Source organism: Xiphophorus maculatus, chromosome 12 (genome assembly GCF_002775205.1).
Source record: "Xiphophorus maculatus strain JP 163 A chromosome 12, X_maculatus-5.0-male, whole genome shotgun sequence".
Taxonomy (NCBI): domain Eukaryota; kingdom Metazoa; phylum Chordata; class Actinopteri; order Cyprinodontiformes; family Poeciliidae; genus Xiphophorus; species Xiphophorus maculatus.
This window is the reverse complement of record NC_036454.1, coordinates 16,860,314-16,880,181: the sequence shown is the minus strand read 5'-3', so window position 1 is coordinate 16,880,181 and position 19,868 is coordinate 16,860,314. Positions and strand designations below refer to the sequence as shown.

General features: G+C 39.2%; 1 protein-coding gene across 2 annotated transcripts; it reads left to right on the top strand.

Annotated features, from left to right (window-relative positions):
• The first annotated feature begins 506 nt into the window (after positions 1 to 506).
• LOC102231912 (ubiquitin-associated protein 2-like) lies at positions 507 to 16,982 on the top strand. 2 transcript variants are annotated; one of them, XM_014469090.2, is made up of 29 exons: positions 507 to 573; positions 1,982 to 2,121; positions 3,026 to 3,103; positions 3,232 to 3,342; positions 4,219 to 4,375; positions 4,472 to 4,549; positions 4,778 to 4,841; positions 5,187 to 5,269; positions 5,835 to 5,887; positions 6,808 to 6,872; positions 7,009 to 7,240; positions 7,349 to 7,598; positions 7,690 to 7,827; positions 8,548 to 8,684; positions 8,984 to 9,213; positions 10,770 to 11,010; positions 11,107 to 11,146; positions 11,220 to 11,346; positions 11,528 to 11,585; positions 11,682 to 11,889; positions 12,019 to 12,110; positions 12,271 to 12,321; positions 12,875 to 12,953; positions 13,354 to 13,548; positions 14,041 to 14,211; positions 14,587 to 14,691; positions 15,010 to 15,083; positions 15,847 to 16,038; positions 16,168 to 16,982. In XM_014469090.2, exons 2-29 carry the CDS (start codon positions 2,026 to 2,028, stop codon positions 16,261 to 16,263), a joined length of 3,501 nt encoding a protein of 1,166 aa, XP_014324576.1. In that variant the 5' UTR covers positions 507 to 573; positions 1,982 to 2,025; the 3' UTR covers positions 16,264 to 16,982. The 2 variants fall into 2 exon arrangements, with proteins under 2 accessions (XP_014324576.1, XP_023199700.1); XM_023343932.1 differs by lacking the exon at positions 14,587 to 14,691.
• Positions 16,983 to 19,868: the final 2,886 nt, after the last annotated feature.

Here is a 19,868-nt window from a genome sequence, read left to right as displayed (position 1 = left end):
AAAGAAAGAAAATGGCAGTCAGGAGAAGATGAAATTAAATATCTAATTTTTAAACAGTGCATGTCGGGGTGAACAAGTTCTAACGATGTGCATCTAGTGTCATACACCTGTGTAATCTTATGCATTTTAACTGCGAATAGATGTGGACATGCGCTTATTGATCCCTCACTCGAAAAGGTGATTTTTAAAAAAAATTATGATGTACAGAAGTTTTTTTTTCTTACGTTTTAATAGCTTAGATACTTTATTGTCTTAATGCTGTGCTATAATTTGTATTAAATAACGATACATTAAGATTTGGCTGAAAAGAAACCGAAGGGACTTTATACGGGGTCTAATTTTTTCACATAATTCGTACATTTACTGACTGAATAAAATACAATGTAAAGCCTAAATATCAATCACCTTACGCGCGAGTTGTGCTGCGACGTTGTACCACGTGACTTGGTAGATGATTTTGATTGGTTGTAACGTTTGTTTGTGGAGCTCCGATTCCTTACGTTAAACAACGGCGCGGTGGATCACGTGACACATCTGCTGCTGCCTGCTGGCTGAGCGAAAGCGTGTTAGCAGGTAAAAGAAAGTCAGATTTGTTTAGCGAATTATGTTTAAAATCCGTCTGAAAAGTAGAAATGTTTTTATTGTGTAATTTGGTTTTGTTTTATAGTCGGTGTTTGACGTTCCACGTATGTAAATTCGACTTGAACAGGTTGTTCCGTGGTTTGCTAACACGCGAGGCTCTGTCTAAACTGTGAACCATTGTATTGCATTTGGGAAAAAGGCCTTTCACATGCCGGAGCTGGTAGCATTTAGCCGCTCATTACTCTTGTAGCTTCGTGGGCAACTTAAATTTCGACTGAGTAATTGCCATCCGCGGTCCCTGAAGTAAATTAAACGATATTTGGGTCGCGTAAGTACGATAATCTTCAGGGGACACGCCACTGTGTTGCTTTCGTTGCAAGTGTTAGCTTGCTGCTAATGTTAGCTTTTCGCTCGGGTTTACACAAAGGGGTATGTCGTCGCTCTTGACGCGTCTGTTTGTTGTTCTCCCCTGTCTGCCTTGGTGACTGTAAAACAAAAAGCGTCGTTGTTTTATGACACGCGGACCAACCGTAAAATTACTGCGCTGATATTCTCCAAGCGGAGACTCGGGAATGGCGTAGGGATCGCTGAAAGAACAAAGGCAAGTGGCTCGCTAGGCTACAGCTTTCATAAGCTCGACTGAACGTTGGTCTGTATTTTCAGCTTCTGTTGTGTTTTTTTTATTTTATTTTATTTGAGCGCTTTTCAACGTCGGATAATTTCAGTTATTTCTATGGTCGAAAGATAAAAAAAACCCATAACTCTTGGAATCTATTTAAAGCGGACAATACACCCACCATGTAACGTTTACGTGATTTTTGCCTTCCAACTTTCATCAGTGACTAGCCATCCCACTGTTATTTTTTTTGATTGTTTATTTTTGTAACGTCATTTGAAACCCGCAATTTCCTAACATTTTCGGAATCTTATGGTCTATTAAAAGGTGTGACGTAATCCTTGTTTTTGTGCTTTCAATTTATACTAATTTTGGCCTACATAGCAGTTCTCCGCTTTGCTTTTTAAAATCTTATTTTCGTTTTTGTTTGCGGTAAAGGTTTGTAGCTCATCAAAGGGAACGATATCTCTGACCTCCGATAAGAAACACTGGTGAATACTGACGGTATTTTTGAGTGGGGACAGGAGGGAGAGCTGTAAGATGACACCCGGACAGTCCCCTCTTGGCTGGCTAAATTTAACTGTGGATGTGGGGGGCGGCAGATAGGGGGGTTATAGTCTTACATGGTATACATGGTGTCTCAGTCTGCCTATATCAAGTGTACAGCTCTAGTATTGCGCATTTACCCAGAGCCATTTTTTTAAAGACACAGCTGTTCATTTCTACCTTTTCATAAACTCTCATTTCAATTACCATATTTGTACTTTCTTCCCTTTCCCCTAGATTTTTTCTATTTTGTACATACATTTTTTTTGTATATACTGTATATGATGACTTCAGTGGTCAGCAATCCAGCCCGAGGGCCTCGGGACAAGACGCTGCCCACAACAACCCAAACAACACAGCCACAGAAACAGATACAGGTGAGATATTGATTGTTTCTCTTTTCTTTAAATTATAATTGTATTTACTTCTAAAACTACATGAAAATTCACCAAACAAAATGGTTGATGACCATAATCATCCAGGCTTTAGCTTGATGGGCCCTGAGTAGCGACCAGTCAGCCTGAAACTATAATATCTTATCTTGATATTATAGTTTAAGCACCCTGTCTGATCGCCATCAGGTCTGCTGACAACAACACTTTTGTGGATGCTGTTACTGGAAAAATATTTTAGAAAGGATATCAGGAGACACATTGAGATTCAAGAAAGTATTTAAAATCAAACTTCATTTTACATCAGAATTTCATTCAGGCAGCAAAACAAAGACTTTTAAAGCAAATAAGATGGCTGAAGTACAACAGTCACTTTTTTAAAAATCCTTTAAGCTTGTGATTTCTGCCTGTATGTAACATGCTGAATTTGGAAGTATTGACATCTTTTTGTTGTTCTGAACTAAGGCCAGGGTCTACATTCTTCAGGGAAATCACTGATTGTGGCTTATAAGTACTAATGTATCTGCTCAGATTGCTAATACAGGGCGGTAAGAATAGTTTAAAATGTGAACTTTGTAAGCGTTTGGTCTTTGTTTTATGTTGGCAAAACCTTCTTCACTTCTGGTTTTGATATAAACTTAAAACATGTTTGTAGCAGGAAGGCTTAAAATATTTTTTTGTGATTTCTCTTATTCAATTTGTCCTTAAAGAGGAATTGAAGCTGCATAAAATGTGTATTGGCAGGTCAAAGCTTTTAGAAGTTGAGCTCAAGAAATGGCCACTAAACTCTAATCGGTGAACCTCCACATAAGATAATTTTAAATGATTAAGACAAGAAGCCACATTTTGCTGTTGTCCTTTCTTAGGTATGTTTGCTTCTTTCTTACAGGCCACAGCAGAGCAAATGCGTTTAGCGCAGGTTATCTATGACAATAATGATGCTGACTTTGAAGACAAGATCAAACAGGTATGTTCATTCACAGGTGGGAAATAAAGAGTAATGTAGTCTAGATTCATACAGCTTCTTAACACAAATAACTTTGTTGTGGTTCATGATAAAACATAACATCTTAATTCTGATTCCTTTGCATTCAGTTGATTGAGGTAACTGGGAAGACCCAAGATGAATGCATAGTAGCCCTCCATGACTGCAATGAAGATGTAAACAGAGCCATCAATTTTCTGCTTGAGAGTCCCTCTGACACAGTAAGAGCACACACAAACATGGATGTACAGAGATAAAATAATGACATTCTGGCTAGCTTTTTTTTTTTTTTACTACTATTTGGGGGGAAATGAGGGGGAACTGTGCTGCTTTTTATTTTTTTTGTTCTAATCACATAAGACATCAGACAGTTTTTTTTTTTTAATTGTTTTTATTTTTGTTGTTTGAATTTTCCGTACAGCCTTTTAGTTATTTATTTTTTAAGTCTCGGAACTTACATGCACTAGTAACCTGTTTCACAAAGGGCCTTTTTCTTTGTTACACACTAAAGTCATATGCAGCGCAGCAAAAGACAAGCCAGTGTCATTGGGGAAGTTGAGTGTGGACTTGGACAAAAATTGCAGCAAAAGAAGTTTAAGGTGATTACCTAGAAGAAGTGCCTAAAAGAGGTGCGGTTCCTGTTGTATAGAAATACTTAGGCTTTGAAAGCTCACGTGTCATTGAAACAACAATAATATGCCATCTGTGTTGAAATAAAGAGGCATGCGGTGGGTTGAAATAAAAATAAAAAAAATCACTTTTTATGTAGCTTAAGATATGGTCCCGTTAAGCGCTGTGGAAAAACGTTTTAGAGCTATGGCCAAAAGGCTGGATAGCTGCTGCTGTTTAATACCACATAGGTAATATTTAATGAAATGTTCTATATTTACACCACAACAGTCATGCCATGTGATTCATTAGTGACACTGTCCTGAAAACTCACTTCTAGAGATCCTGTCACATTTTTTAAGGATGTAGAAAATGTGATTAACACACAGTGACAATTGTTGAAAATGCCATGATATAAAATTTTGGTCAAACCACCCATCTCTACAGTGTTCTTTGTAGCACCAACATTGATTTTGTTTGCTGTTCAGAACTCCTGGGAGACTGTAGGAAAGAAGCGTAGTATCGGGAAAGAGGGAGGAACCTCGGATTTAAAAGAAAGCCGGGAGAAGAAAGGAGAACGGGAGGTCAGCCGTGGACGTGGAGCGTCCAACAGGAGGGGCAGAGGAATCAGCCGAGGTCGTGAAGGTATGAAATGTTAAAATGGTGTAATGCTGAATAATGTAGACTGTGTGTGTGCAGTTTTCTTATTATGTATTTATTTTTGTTCTGGTTGAATTGTAGGTCGTTCAGAGGAGAACGGGTTTGAGGTGACTCCTGGAGAGAGAGGGTCTGACCGTGGGCGCAGGGGGCGAGGCAGAGGTACACTAGAATAAAACCCTCTTACTAAATGCAGATAAATCCAGAGTTTGTTTGCTTTTAACAAACTTACTGGACAAACGACTCTTGATTTATTGTATTCTCAGTGGTCGAAAATTGTTGGGTGATTTCATTTTATTTATTTATTTTCTTATTATATTTTTTCATAAAGTATTTAATCAGAAATTAAGGTTGAGGGTTCCAATTAGCTCATGTCTATTTTCCCTTCAGGAGTTGGGGGCCGTGGGAGAGGAAGAGGAACTGTTGGAAACAGGTTCTCTTCACAAGGAATGGGGTAAGGATATTGACTTAAATCCTGTTAAAATAATTGTTTTCAGTATCAAATGATAAAAGATTGAGTTAAATCTTAAGCTCTGTTAAAATATGTACAGCTTGGGCACTGGATGGCTCAATTCTTAAAGCGTGGGCACCATTTGCAGAGGCTGTGGTTCTTGATGTGGTGTGATTTGGGGGCATTTGTTTCATGTCCTCCCCTTATCCCTGCTCCCTATCTCCTGTCCATTTACTGTTCCAGAAATAGGAAAAATTCAAACAAAACAAAATTCACACCCTATCTGTGGGAACAAGATCTTGTATTTTAATATTAGATTCTGAGTAATTTACTTTTTACTTCTTCCAGCACTTTTAATCCTGCTGACTACACCTCAAACTCCAGAGCCAACCAAGACAGATTGGAGGGCAATGAAACTACTGAGGGAGCTGGTAAATAAGATTATAGAAACTAATTTTCCACATTTTGAAGTCAGATTTTGCTCATGTTTTTACAGTAGATGTGGCCTTTTGTTTGGTGGTATCAGTCCATTCTTTAGTAGCACAGTCTCACTGCTTTTGAAATCCACACTACAAGACATAAATTTACTACTGCGGTGTAGTATTGTAGTCCTTCAGAGCCACTGTCTTCAGAGTTTAGAGACTTAGACTGACTTTATTGTCATTTTGCATGCACAGGGTGTATACAGAACGAAATTTTGTTGCATACGGCTGAGGACAATGTTTTGTCCTGAGGCCACCTTGTTTACAGACACTTGAATCTGATGAATGGATCACTACCAGGACTTGACAGGATTTGATGAAATGTTAAGGGTGTGATTCAGACATTTGATTCAGGTGGAACAAGAATATCTATAAAAACATCAGAACTTTACCTCTTGTGGACTGGAGTTGGAGATATAGCTCAGGGTAAAATTAAAACTATTTGTGAAGAGTTGAAAGAAACTTAAAACAATAAGTTTATAACTTGACAGCTTTTGCTCTCTTTCTCTGTCAGGAACATGGCGCGGCAATGTGGAAGACTGGACTTCAGAAGAATGGAATGAGGATGTAAGACATAAATGTTAAATATGCACTTGTTTGTTTCAATTTGCAATTTCAATCATGTCTTGTCATATTTACAACAGCATAATTTCTCGGTTACTTTCACTGCGTAACATCTAAGTTCCCCAATCTTTGAATTATCTGCTTTGACTGAAATATAAATACACTTTATAATTATATATAAATACACTTTATAATTATATATAAAACACTTTATAATTGCATAAAGTGTATTTGTACACTTTATGTAATTATAAAGTGTATAATTTATAATTATATAAAGTGTATTTTTAGGGGTATATTTTGAGTCAATATTGTAATCATGGATACTTGAGTAAAGTCTGTTTTTTAAGAAGCGAGAGAATGTTTTACACCCTTCTGGCTTCAATTTTATGCCTATTAACAGTTTGTTTTTTTTCCTATGTACTTAAACCATGTCATGCCATGTTGTATGACTGTATTGTTTGGCAGCAGAGTATTTTCATTACTATTGGAGACATTTAAGGATACATAGTATCATTAAATTGTGAATAGACTGTTTTGGTCCAGTGGTGAATATTAGGGGGATACACAAGGATCATGCATATAACTCAATTTTCCTGCAGTAGACTGAGTAGAATATTGAGAATCATTTCTAATCTATGGCCATCAAAGCTGGTACAAAATCTCCCTCTGGGGGTTACAGGCCCTGGTTTAGACAGCACCATTTGTAATGCAAAAGCCTGGTATGAAATAACCACATTTGCCAAGAAGCAAAACAGCTCAGGGGCTAAATGACATGAAAGCATCTTGGTAAATAATAGCAACTGCTTATTGATGGAAATGAAAGTTGCACTTGATACAAGGTTGGAAAGAAGTTGCATTTGACCTACAGTGTCAGCCATACGCAGAGATAATCTCATGACTGTATTTATACTCTATCACAGTTGTCTGAGACCAAAGTGTTCACTGCCTCTTCTGCTCCAGCTAACCACATCACACCTGGACACAAGTAAGTCTTCTTGTTCAAAGTCCAACCTTAAACGTCTTTATAAAACAGGCTTTAAAAATCCCAATCTTCTTAATGCTCGTCTTCTGGAAACAAATCTCTCCTCTACTTTTTGTTCTCTTGTCCTGTATCTGCTCAGTGTGGACCTGGCTAGCATACTGCCTAAGACTGGAGTGACTGTGGGAGGTTCTGTGGACTCTGACTTGGGAGCAATCGTTGATGGTCCTTCAGCAGAGGATTTGGGCCAAAGCCTGGTGTTCACCAACTCCCACCACAATGGACGGACTGCAACACACAGCTACGCACATGCCACCGCCAACAGCTACGCTCATGCCGCCTCTGCTAGCACCACCTATGCACATGCTGCACTGGTATTCCTTACCACACACACTCACCCGTTTTAGAGAACCCATATTTCATAAATATTACTAATCTGTGGTACTGTTGAAGTCATTTTGTCTTGTCTGTTATGCTCCCAGTCTTCAGTCATAGGTTCTGGTTTCGGGTCCCTGAATGCACCTAAGCAGGCACCAAGTCCAGACATTTGCATGTCTGAGCCACTCAACGGGCCTCGTTTGCCTCAGAGAACCAGTCAGATGTTGGCAACAAGCGGCGCCGTCTCCAAAGACCCAGGACAACCTTCGATGCAGAGTCCAGCTCCTGCTGCTTCACCAACTGCAGATACCAAGGCACAGAGGGTTGAAAATGGCCCTATTGGATCCCAAAACTGTAAGTTCATCTTAAATTAAATTTAGGACTTGGGTGCTCTAAATTAACCATGTACTTGCAGCTACAACGATATTTTTTGTGTTCTCTGAAGTGGAAATGAAGCATCAGCCAGAACCATCTGCAGTGCTCAGCCAGCTTGCTCAAAGGCAGCAGCAGTCCTCCATACTGCCCACCACAGAGCCTCTGGGCCTGCCTCAGCCACACGCACCACAGGCTCCGACGCCACCAGGTACAGCCACAGAATAGCTCAACACACTATTAAATACATTTAGTCTTCATGATGTTAAAGATGAGTCTAATATGTAAAATGTTACATGGCGTCTTCTGTTTAAAACAGAACTGTAACAATATTCACTATAAATGCTACAATGACCTGAAATAGATCTTTACAGTTGCTTTTTTCTTTGTAGTTATTTCCTAACATTTTATTTGACAACAAGACTTCAGTATTAATAAAGAATAATCATAAACTGGTGGGGTAATTTTTAAATGTCAGCTACTTAACAAAGATGAGAGGTAACAAACTTCAGTTTTAAAACAGTCATCCTCCAGTCAGCGCTGTGAAGCTCCTTTACTTACCCCACTGAGATTTTTGTGACGGGAATTGTTTCCCAACAGTTAAATAGTTTATTATTCTTTCATCCTGCTGATTAGAAGTGTGTAGAAACACGTGAGCGTAGCTTTTAATTAAAAGGATTATAAATAGCAGGAATGATGCAATAAATAAATGGCCCACTGATTTATGCAATGTTTAAAATTTTTGTATACTTTTACAGATGCTAATAAATACAATATTGCAGTTTTGACACAATTCAGCTTGAATAAATAATGCAAACTGTTTTTTATCGGTCCCTGTATGAGGAGATTATGGGAGTGTTGTGTTTAACATGTCTTCTTTTGACACCTGTAGGTTTGTTATTGTATGCAAAAACATTGTTTTGAATTTCAGGTCAGGAGTCTTCTGGCCTCCCTGTAAGAGATGGATCTTCTCCAGGAAGTAAGCAGTCAGGCCTGGATCTTTCGATTTCTGATCCTCCCCAGCGACAGTTAAAGACCCAGCGACGCAGAGCTCCTCTTCCATCAAAGGTAAAATATCAGAGCTCTTAAGAACATAAAATGTACAATACAAACCTCTGCATGGATGATGGGAATGTTACTCGTAAGACATCAACTTATGTTGATAAAGATACAATTCATTGATTCCAAATTCAGGTTTTAAACTTTGAAACCTCTTCATAGCGAGAAGTGTTACTACAGATTGCATTGCAGTTTTGGGGTGGTTATTTATTTATTTTTTTAGCCCTTCTGTAAATAAGAAGTACACAGGATTTATACCAGTGTTGGTTTGCTTTCTTTTTCTACAACACGCATTCTTTCTGTCTCAGATTCCATCATCAGCAGTGGAAATGCCAGGCTCAGCCGACATCTCTGGTCTGAACGTTCAGTTTGGAGCTCTTGACTTCAGCTCTGAAGCTGGAAGTGTAACAGCAGACTCTCAGGCTGAGTTGGCCCGGGAACATTCATCCACCCTGGTTCAGACCACCATGCCTGCTCCTGCAGCTGTTCCCACACAGCAGGCACAGAACAGCATGTTCCCCAAGTCAGGACCTGTGAGGTATGAGGCTATTAAAATGGAACAGTGGTCATACAAAAGGATGGAGGCCCATTGACAATAAATTGGTTTTATTTTACTTTTATCTCTTTTTTTTCTCTCAAGAAAATGAAAAATGTTGTATATAGTAGGACACATGCACCAAATTTTAAAATACATTTAACTCAATTATGGCAATCCAGTGAGTTCTGTAATAATTCCATGTTTTATGTAAAAAATTTCACATCAGTGTCATGAATCTATTTCATGGTAGGTCTCTTGACATGTGCTTCAGATGATAGCAGATTTTTTTCATGCTCTTGTCAAAATAGGTCTTCCCATTCATTCACATATCAACTACAACATAACCAGCATTCTTTCCTAGTTTTCAACTAGTGCATATCTAACATAGTTTTTGAAAAGAAGTCTTTAACTTTTTAAAATATAAGGAATTATTTTTTAATTTTCCATTCTATGTATATTTCTGTACTATTTCTATTCTTTCTCTGGGGGTTGTTTTGCCTTGTCTTGGTTATATGTATTTTATTTTTTATTTTCACCAGTTCCTACCTAAAATAAATTCCCTAAGGAATTTTCCCTGAGATAAAGATTGCAAAACTTGATGCATTAAAAAAATGACTGACAGTAATCAGAGAGAAGAGCAGACATCCAGGAAAGATGTCAAGGTCAGGTGTTGAACCCAACGGCTGCTGTTTTTTGGGACACCCAATCTACCTGTAAACCAATGATGCCCTAAAATGCATCATGTACTTAATATCTCTTTGATTTCAATCTATTATAGTTGAATAGCTAGACGATCCCGAAAGGTGTGCAAGTGATCCAGAAAAAGACCTTCACACTGTCTCCTTTAGTTTTAATTTGGTTTTAGTTCAGTAAAATATCTAATCATGTTCTTTCTTTCATCCCCTGCAGTAGTTATGCATTCAGTTGTGATCTGCAAATGCTTGACCCAACTTTCACTTTCTCTTCTTTGCCTCTTGGTGTCAATTTCGTGTACTTACTTTTGTTTTCGTTCTTATCCTACCTCCTCTTTCTTCGTTTCTTTACTTCCTTCCCCCTTCTTGAAAACTTAACCACTGCAGAAGTAGTTATAGTAAAGTTTGGAATTTTCTATTTCATAATGGAGGAAATGGAAAAACCTGTAAGAACCATGTCCTCTAGCAGAATGCAGCAACAGGCAGTAGATGAGCATCACAGCTCTAGTTAATGCATTATGCAGCCTACAAAAATCTCCACACCCTCCGACACTTCCCAGAGAGACTAGAGCCACACGGAGAGGATTTTAATCTTTAGGGACAATATGGCAGAAGATAAATCTTTTTTTCTTTCCAGAAACCTAATATGCTACACCTGTGTTTAACTAAACTTGCTGTACTGACAATAAAACAATTTGGTTACATGTTGACATAGTCTTAAGCCAAGCACCATAATGTCCTTGTAAAACATTTCCACAATTCTTTTCAACACCTGCATAATTAAACTATTGCTGTCTAAGCAATACTTTTCAATATTTCTCTCAAATATTTCCCTTCCCTCCCACCCCTTGGTCTTTTGAACAGTGACCACATGAGCAGCTTACCCTCAGCTGTATCAGATGCCAGCTTTCCTTCCCCATCTCTGGGCCTACCTGGTGCTACTCCCTCCCCTTCACTCGGTCTCCCCAGTGCGGCAGCGCCACCTTCCTCTTCAGTTCCTACTCCAACCAGTCGAGTAGACAACAGCAGCTCAAGAACTCTGCCTCCTCATCTTGCCTTCTCGCAGAGCAAAGACGTTCCATCAGGTGTTACTGCTCCTCTGACGGTAAGTATAAACAACTTGGTCCTGTTTGGTTCCTGAAGGCTTACTGTGGCCGCGGCCTGATGAATTTTAAGACAAAATGCATTCTTCCTGTTACAGAATGGCTACAGTGCTATGAAGACACAGGGCACACAGGAAAGTAAGTACACCCACTACTACAATATTTTATGTCTTCAACACACAAGATACATTTCTTTTCTTCTTTAAACCAGGCTCTACGTCGTCTAGAACTGTGAAAACAGAATCTCCTGTTATGACAAGTGAGGGTGGATCTGGACACCATATTCCTTCTCCTGTAGTTACCCCATCCCACTCAGCCCCCATCTCATCACTCAGCAGGTAATGGCTGGCTCACTCATACTGACATTTAACATGGAGATAATGATGGTTTCAAGCACATATCCTAATCTTATAATGTGGAGAAAACAAATCTCTGAATCTCCTAGCTTCTAAGACTCATTTTCCTTTTAAAGCTCAAACTTTCATTTGCATCAGGTTAATATATTTATTCTCTTTGCAGTCACATGAGCAGTACTCACTCATCTGGATCAGCCCTAGTCACAAGTTCTTCCCTCACTGTAAGTTTACAAGCATCTTGTGACCGAGATTATGCTTCCAATTCTTTTTAGTCCTGAATTTCTCACACTTGATCTGGTTGTTTCTTTCTCGACCAGATGACCAATGAGGAAAGCAACAGCAACCTTCATGCCTTTTCATCATCCTCCAGCCAAGCTGTCGCTCCTACTGCATCCACGATTGCCAGCACTTCATCCTCCAATGGTCTGCACCAATCAGCAGGACCAGGACTGAGTCAGAATGGCACAAACAACACAATCTCAGCTGCAGGCAGCCGCACAGCACCACAAATCACCACCACTTCTGGCAAGTTATTTTTATCTGGGCCCATAAGTCAACTTGCTTCAGTATTTCAAATTAGCTACCTGATTTATGTCACTTCATTTGTTTATGAAAGAGAAGGTCATGTGGGTTTCTGCTCTTCCTCCCCTACAGGTAAGGCTCCTCCTAATTTGGCCCAAGGAGTACCGCCGCTACTGGCTAACCAGTACATTATGGGTCCTGGTGGCTTGCTGCCTGCTTACCCGGTAACTTTTTTTTCCTAATTTATAGTAATTTGTCTTCATTCTCTTCAATGTCATTTTTTACAAGCAGAGACTTAAATGAATTTCTGCGTCATTCCTGAGGATTTTCTACATATTTCACCATGACACAAGATGATAATTTATTACTACTTTTTTCCAACAGCAGATCTATGGATATGAAGACTTGCAAATGCTGCAGTCTCGACTACCTTTGGTGAGTCTTTTTCTCGTGCTGCTCAAATCTAAACAAAATGGATTCGCATCCATGAAGTCTGATCCCCGATGGTTTTGCATCGCAATTTAAAAATTAAACTACTTGTCTCTGCTTTTAAACTGCTTTTTCTTCAAATAGATTTGACTGTTCTATGATTATTATTAAACTTTTCATTTTTCTTAGTCACTTCCTGATTTTCTTCATGTTAGCTCATTGACAGCTCAGCCTGCTTTACCTTCTTAGCTTCACAAACTACACATCCAATTGTTTTTTTTCCCTTCCTGACAGTAACTTAGTAGCACAAAAGACACGTAATTTGAAAAATTAGGTTCATGTTTTTGAACAGTACTGACTTCACCATTTCTATTAATGCTCAACGTCTTGTTCAATTCATTTACTATTTCAGTCAACTCCTTCACACAACCATACACATCAGTGCAGTTTCTCTTGGGTTAAACCGCTCTTAAGTTTAGTATGTGCTTGTATATTTATCGATTGAATAGGTTCCTTTTTTCACATCTTCTTTAACCCCTTGATTTATTTTTTTTATCAGGACTACTACGGTGTAACATTCCCTGGTGCTACAGCTCCAATGCCTGGAAGAGAGAGTCTGGCTAATAATCCATATTCTGGTGAGTGAAATATGGTTTACTTTGATCATTAACACTGAATAATCAACATCACTTTCCCAAATTTACATGTATAAATATTCCCCCTGATCTGTATGTTTGCCCCATAAGTCAACATAATTTGTGAGCATGATGGCCACTAAGGCCTTCTACATACATAGAGGGCTTTTATAAAGACAAAAATATCTGCTTTAGGAAATATTGCACATACAGGAAGGTTTTAAGAAAAACTTTCATTCTGGTGTATTGTACACAAATACACCAGAGTGTTGGCTTCTAAACATATTGAAAGCACAGTGGGAAGTGTAGCATAAAGCTAAAACCTTAATCAGCCAATCAGAATACTTCAAAACAAATATTCCAGTGATCCAATTAATGATTTTGTGTGTGCTTGCGTTTGCAGGTGAGGCAACAAAGTTTGGCAGGAATGACTCTTCTTCCCCGGCTCCCCCAACCAGCCTGGCTACAGCTGGGGTCCAGTCTCAGACCCAGCAGACCCAGCAGGCAGGGACTCAAGGACAGGGTCAGAACCAGGGTCAGCAGACACAGAACCAGGCTTTCCTCAACCCGCCTCTGCCACCTGGCTACGGATACACTGGTAAAGAAAACCAGAACCTGCAGATGGATTATGTTAATCACTGGCAGGATGTCTGATGTTTTTATATGTAAAGCAGTTATCTACAGGCTCTCTGCCCTTGACCTTTAAAGCTTTGCAAATGTGACACTGAGGCACATTCTGTATGAACTTTTCATTTTCTGATTGGTTAAATGAAATTGATGAAAGCACCTAATTTTAAATGTGTATTTTTCTTCCCGGCTTCATAAGATTTCCTGAATGAAACATCAACCACCTAAGTTAGCACTACACAATAAAATAATTTTCATAGTTTACTTTATTAGCTTTTGATTTAAGTTCTTCAGGGTTTGAAAGGTACTTATTCTAATTAATTGTTACTCTAACATTTACACAAGCTACAAATAACCTTTAATCTTTTTCCTGGCAGAATTCAGAAAAAAATTAGACAGTTTTACTGTATTAGTTTAATTGAGATTGTGCTAAGCTTTGATTTCCCCCTCTGCTCTCTCTCAGGTCTGCCATACTACGCTGGCATGCCTGGCGTTCCTTCAGCCTTCCAGTACGGCCCCACAGTGTTTGTGCCTCCAGCTTCTGCCAAGCAGCCTGCGATGGGCCTGGCCAACCCCTCCAGTCAATACCACCAACAGCATCAGCCAAGTTACGGGCAGCACGCCTACAGTGCAGGTGGGACATTACTACGCTCTCATCTTTTACTGAAGCAGTGTTGCACATAGTTTGTACAAAGCAGATACTTCTAAGATTGGTGACATCAGACTCTAGTTATGTGGCTAAAAGCTGCTCTCATGTCTGTAGAGGAACGAGGACATCTTGCTGCATGTGTGTGGCCTGTTTATTTGCCTGCTTGCTTAGCTGAAAGCCACTCCTGAAGTTGAACATATAGTCACACTTTCCATCACTGTCGGGTTGCCGTATCTCTCTGACCTGCTCCAATCCCTTCTTCTCCACCTATCCATTTTCCTCTTCATAAATTTCATTGCTCATCTCCCTTCTGATTCCCCAACCCCCTCTTTCTGTCCTGTGCTGTTCCTCGTCCTTCAGCTTTTGATGACCTGTCTCAAGCCCACGGTGGGGATTACAATAAGACAGGGTATGGAGGCTCTGCCCAGTCACAGGCCAAATCAGCTGGCAGCGGCCCAGGGAAAGGTACACACAACACATGTGCATCCTGAAACATTGTTTATTTACTGCAGTGGAACCATGGAAATCTATCCACATGGGATACAGCAGCTCATTGCAGAGAGTGGTGAAAAAGTGAGACAATGTGCCGCTGCACCTCCTCACCTAATCTGCTTCTTCCTGCGGGCTGGCATCTGGAATACTAACATGGAAACAGAAATTCAAGATTTACTGCTAAACAGTGAAGAGATTGGTTTAAAGCTTTTGCCAATTCTTGTTTTTCACTGCAGGTTCAAGTATCTTTCATTAAAATATTTCTTCATTTCTCTTTCTCTCATTTCTCAGCACCAGGATTATCTGGATCAGGAACTGCTGGTGGAGTACCTGATATGGGAGGTTCCATATACAGCAAAACACAGGTATGTTTCTCATCATGTTTGTGTGATTAATGTTTAATATCTTTTGGTGATGTGTTTGCTAGACATTTGGAGTATATACTGCTTTCAGTGCTACGATTGGGAGGCACCTCTGTTATCTTAAAGGAGTTTAATCAAAACAAGTTTAGATCCTACAAACAAATTTTAAAATTAAGCTTAAAGGTACACACTAAATTTTTACACAAAGTTGTTTTGTTGCTTGTTTAAACAGTTTTGTGACTTGATCACTTTTAAAGCAAACAGCCTTAATGAGAAGAAACATCTCAGTGAAAGGGGAAAGAACTGCAGATTCTCCGATGTTCATCAAAATCTCTAAAATAATATTGATTAAAACTATTTTAAATATAGGAAAATGTCTTTCTTTGGCAGCAGGGTAATCAGAATATATTTTGAGTAGCTTATTTGTTTACAAGCTTCTCCATCCAAGGAGTTAAATATTAGGGAAAACCAAATATAACCATAAGTGATATTATGTATATATCTTTTTTTTTTTAATCAACATTCTCCAGGTGAAAGTAGAAGTAATTTTAAAATACCTTAAATATAGAATAGATAAAAACAAGTATGTACATATATTAATCTGTAAACGCATCAATAAATGAGTCCAGAGCAAATTTAAAGGCACTTACAGTTGGGCATTTGTATAGTCTGAGTGCAGTCAGGAATGATTGTTAATAAATGAGCGACACCAGACTTGCGGGTTCTCATGAAGTAATTGAACCTCTTTTGCTCTTTTGTATCCCAGTCGTTTGATAAGCAAGGCTTCCACACCGGGACGCCACCTCCCTTCAGTCTGCCTTCTGCTCTGGGAGGAACCGGCCCCATGAACCCTGGTGGAGCTCCTGGCTATGCTCCTGCCCCCTTCCTGCACATCCTGCCTCCACACCAACAACCCCACTCCCAGCTGCTGCACCATCACCTAACACAAGATGGACAGGTAAGCAAAGGCCAAACCTTCTGTCTGTACACCTCTAAAATTGTACGTCTATAGCAAACATGTGGAATATCTCTATTGCAGAACAGGATGCGAGATGAAACCTCACAACGATTCTTTGTTTCATTGCAGGGTGGTCCAGGTCAGCGAAATCAGTCCAGCAGTATGCAGCAGAAAACCCAAGGCAGCAAGTCCAGCTATGGCAGCTCTCCCTACTGGGCAAACTGAGGAATGCTCCCCACTTCCTTCTCCCCCAAAAGGCTGTGTGGTTGCATGAGAGTGTGTGTGTAAAGTTAGAACAAAACAAATGGAAAACATAAAAAAACAGGCACACTACCCTTACAATGAGCATTATGCTCTCCCCACCTCCAAGTCCTCATAAGTCTTTTGGGTTCTCTCTTCCCCCTTCTTTTCAAAATTGGTTGTACATGTAAGATATTTATGTATGTATTTATATATAAATATATATATATACTGTATATGTAATAGTAGAACATAAAGTGGTTGCCGCATTTTATTTTTGAAGGACTTTTTGTTTACTTTTTTCAAAACTGCAGGAAAAATTGTTACATTTAATATGAGAGTGAAGATGATAAATGATCCAATCCTCCTGAAGAAACAGAAAAAGGAAAAGGAGAGCGCAGTAGCACTGATCACATATGAGGACATTTCAGATGGGGGTGGGGTTTATAATGACTAACTGCATCTGTCTTTTTGTTTTTCTTTTTTATACATGACTTCCTGTATTGCTTAATTCATCCTCTTTAAATTTTTCATATCTTTTCCCTCCATCTAGCTCCCTCCCCTGGAAGCTGCCTTCCCGCCCTGTGTCCATACCGCCTCTTTTTCAAAACTACATACCAGACCTGTCAACCAAATTTTATATTTTAATTTAATTTTAACCCTTATTTCTCTCAAAATAAAGTTCTGAGCAGTTGGAGCTCCAACTTCTGTCTCGTCTTTTCATCTCTATGGTCCCAGTTTTTACACGGGCTATATTTCAGATGTTTCTTTTTTTGTTAAAGTTCAACTTGGTTATAAATATTTGGTAATGAGACATTTTCTTGGCTCTGTTAGTAGGAAGTCGTTCAGTGGAGATGAGGTGCAGTGAGATCCTGAAAATGGATTTTATTAAAATCTGTAAAATTGAGGTACATAGCAAATATAGATTGTAAAAGGCAAACATTGCATTTCCAAACCTCATCAGTAATGAGAATCATAAGACTATATTTCTTTTTTTAGAACAGTAAGGATGTGCTAAAAGTTAGATAATTTTCCCTTTAAGAATTTACTTTAAAATAATTTAAATAATTTGTGCAGAATGATAGACCAACAGTTTTTTGTTTTTTTTTAAGTATTTTAACTAAGCTCTTTTAAATATGTGGGTAATTGTCTAACAGAATCGGGAAAAAATGTCAGGGAAATCAGGACGAGAATAGTGGATCTCCACAAGTCTGATGTGATGTATATGTTGTCTCTGCAGAAGACACCATGTTCACCAGGTTGAATTTATAGACATGTCCTCTTAAGACCATAGACTAGTTTGCATTTCGTTTGGAAATTAAAGTCCTAGAGTCTTGAAGAGTTGAGAGGCACATTGTCAAACGTTTCCACAATCAGTGATTGCTAGGGGTGCCATGCCATCTGATTCTGGTCCACTGTGTTTTCTCAGTCGCAGCCCCTCTACCAGGAAATATTAGGGCACTTCATGGTTCCTCCTGCTGACAAGCTGTATGAAGAGGCTGATTTCTTTTTCAGGTAGGAGTTGGTACCTGCTCACACTGCCAAAGGTAATAAAAGCTAATTCAGTGACTGCAGTATTTCTGTGCTTGAATGGCTAGCAAACTCACCATAGAAAACTTACAAGAAGACTATCAGAGAAACGTGTTTCTAGATTGGTCACCTCCATGCCACGCAGCATTGATGCAGTCATTTATGCAAAAGGAGACCCAACCAAGTACTGGCAGCATAGAAGAATTAGAATTTTATATTTTTCAGAAGCCTGACGTTTCTCTTGAAAAATATAATTTGTATTGAGCTTATAATCAAATTTTCTCACACCCTGTATTCTGTTTTCTTTCTAAGCCATAGTCATCACTACAAGAAATTAAGGCTCAAGTATAATAAATCATGATTTTTTAAAATTTATTTATTTTTTTAGATTTAACATGATTCATAAATCCTTTTTACACAGCATTGGAAAAGCACAGCTGGAGACTGCAATAGTACGATTCAAATAAACTACATATTGATATGCGTTCTTAGTGGTGTAAGTTTCACTAAATACCAGTAGATGGCAGTATACAGCTCCTAAGAAACTTCAGATTTATACATGAACTCTGGTCTGGCACTGCTGACAATTTATATGAATTGTCTGTAATGAAGCGGGCAACTTCTTTGGTCTTGCCTCCGAACTAAGTAGTATGTGGACAACTTAACTAGCCTTTATAAACCATAGAATGTGGTGAATTAGAAAAATTGTAAGAAGAAAAGACATTGGATGTGAAATAGAAAGAGCTGACCTGAGTGACGGGTGCTTTTATGGATGCATTGTGGGAGCCTACAGCAAGAAGGTTAAAAGTCAAAGTGAAGTTAAAAGGCTAGCCCCAAGACCCCTTGCAGCCCACCCACAATGATGTGTTGGGTATAAAGGAAGGATCTGAAGCAGCTGATGGTTACAAGGGTTACATGGGGCCATTTAAAGACGAAATGATAAAACAAAGCCGTAACGGAAATATTGCAAAACGAGAACAGTGTATACAAAATGTCAGACAATGGCTAAAAACATTACAGAGGAGTTGACTTGTTTGGTCACGTGTTTCTGTTGATGGATGTCCCCCTGTGATGCTGAGCTTGAAACTGAATGAACAAATTAGCCACAGAGAATAAAACTGCGTGGGTGCAGTTTCCCACCCGGTCTTCCATTGTAATGTTTCACTGGATGCTGCAAGTTGTCTGCTGGGCTCTTTTTTTTTTTGGCACATTATTCACAATTCACCCTGTTATTTCATTGAGACACTGGAATGCACACAGGAATGCCCCTAAGAGTGTTTGCTGACACTTGCGACCGCTCTGTTCTCAGATGTAGACAAAGATGGTTTTGAGGTTCACATAGTTCATTCTTCCCTGGGAAACACGGGGAGCTGTGAAGCCGTCACACAGCATATTGCAACACTGAAGGTCTGAATGGAAACTTGACACTCCTGTTGCTAAAGGAGGAGTCTTGATGGGGGTACTTGATTTGATGCTAAAATTAATCCCTACTGTTTGATTTAAAAAAAAAATCTCTTTAAAAGAGAAACACTTGCATGCAGCTGAATGGAGAACTGCTACTGGATTTGTTTAGGTCTCTAGCATGTAAGTAAATGATATGCTCTTGTCCTCCTCTTTGTGAAATGTGATGCTGGGGTCCATTCAGAAAGAAACTGTCTCTAATTAGAGCTATTATGCTGATTTTCACTTGTGTCCCGTGCAGAACAGAGTTTTTGCTCTCCACTGAGACATCTCTGGAAAATTGCTGCCAAACAAAAAGCTATCAGTCAACAAAGGCCTTGGATGAATGGCTCGGCGGCACATAATAGCGGGACATTCCATGATGACAGCATTTAGTCAGCTGTGATCTTCGCTGTGACGAGGGGGCATGACATCAAGAGCTTCGCTGATTCAAGGAACAAGGCTGTGGTAATGACACCTGAGTTGTTCTCAGGGTCAAGAAATTAGTAGGTGACAAATCCTCCTAAATTAATGTGCCTACTTATAGCCCACACAAATAGTCCACCCAACCGACTGCGGATCATGAAAAAATGATCAAACTGATTGATCCTCCGTCTTCA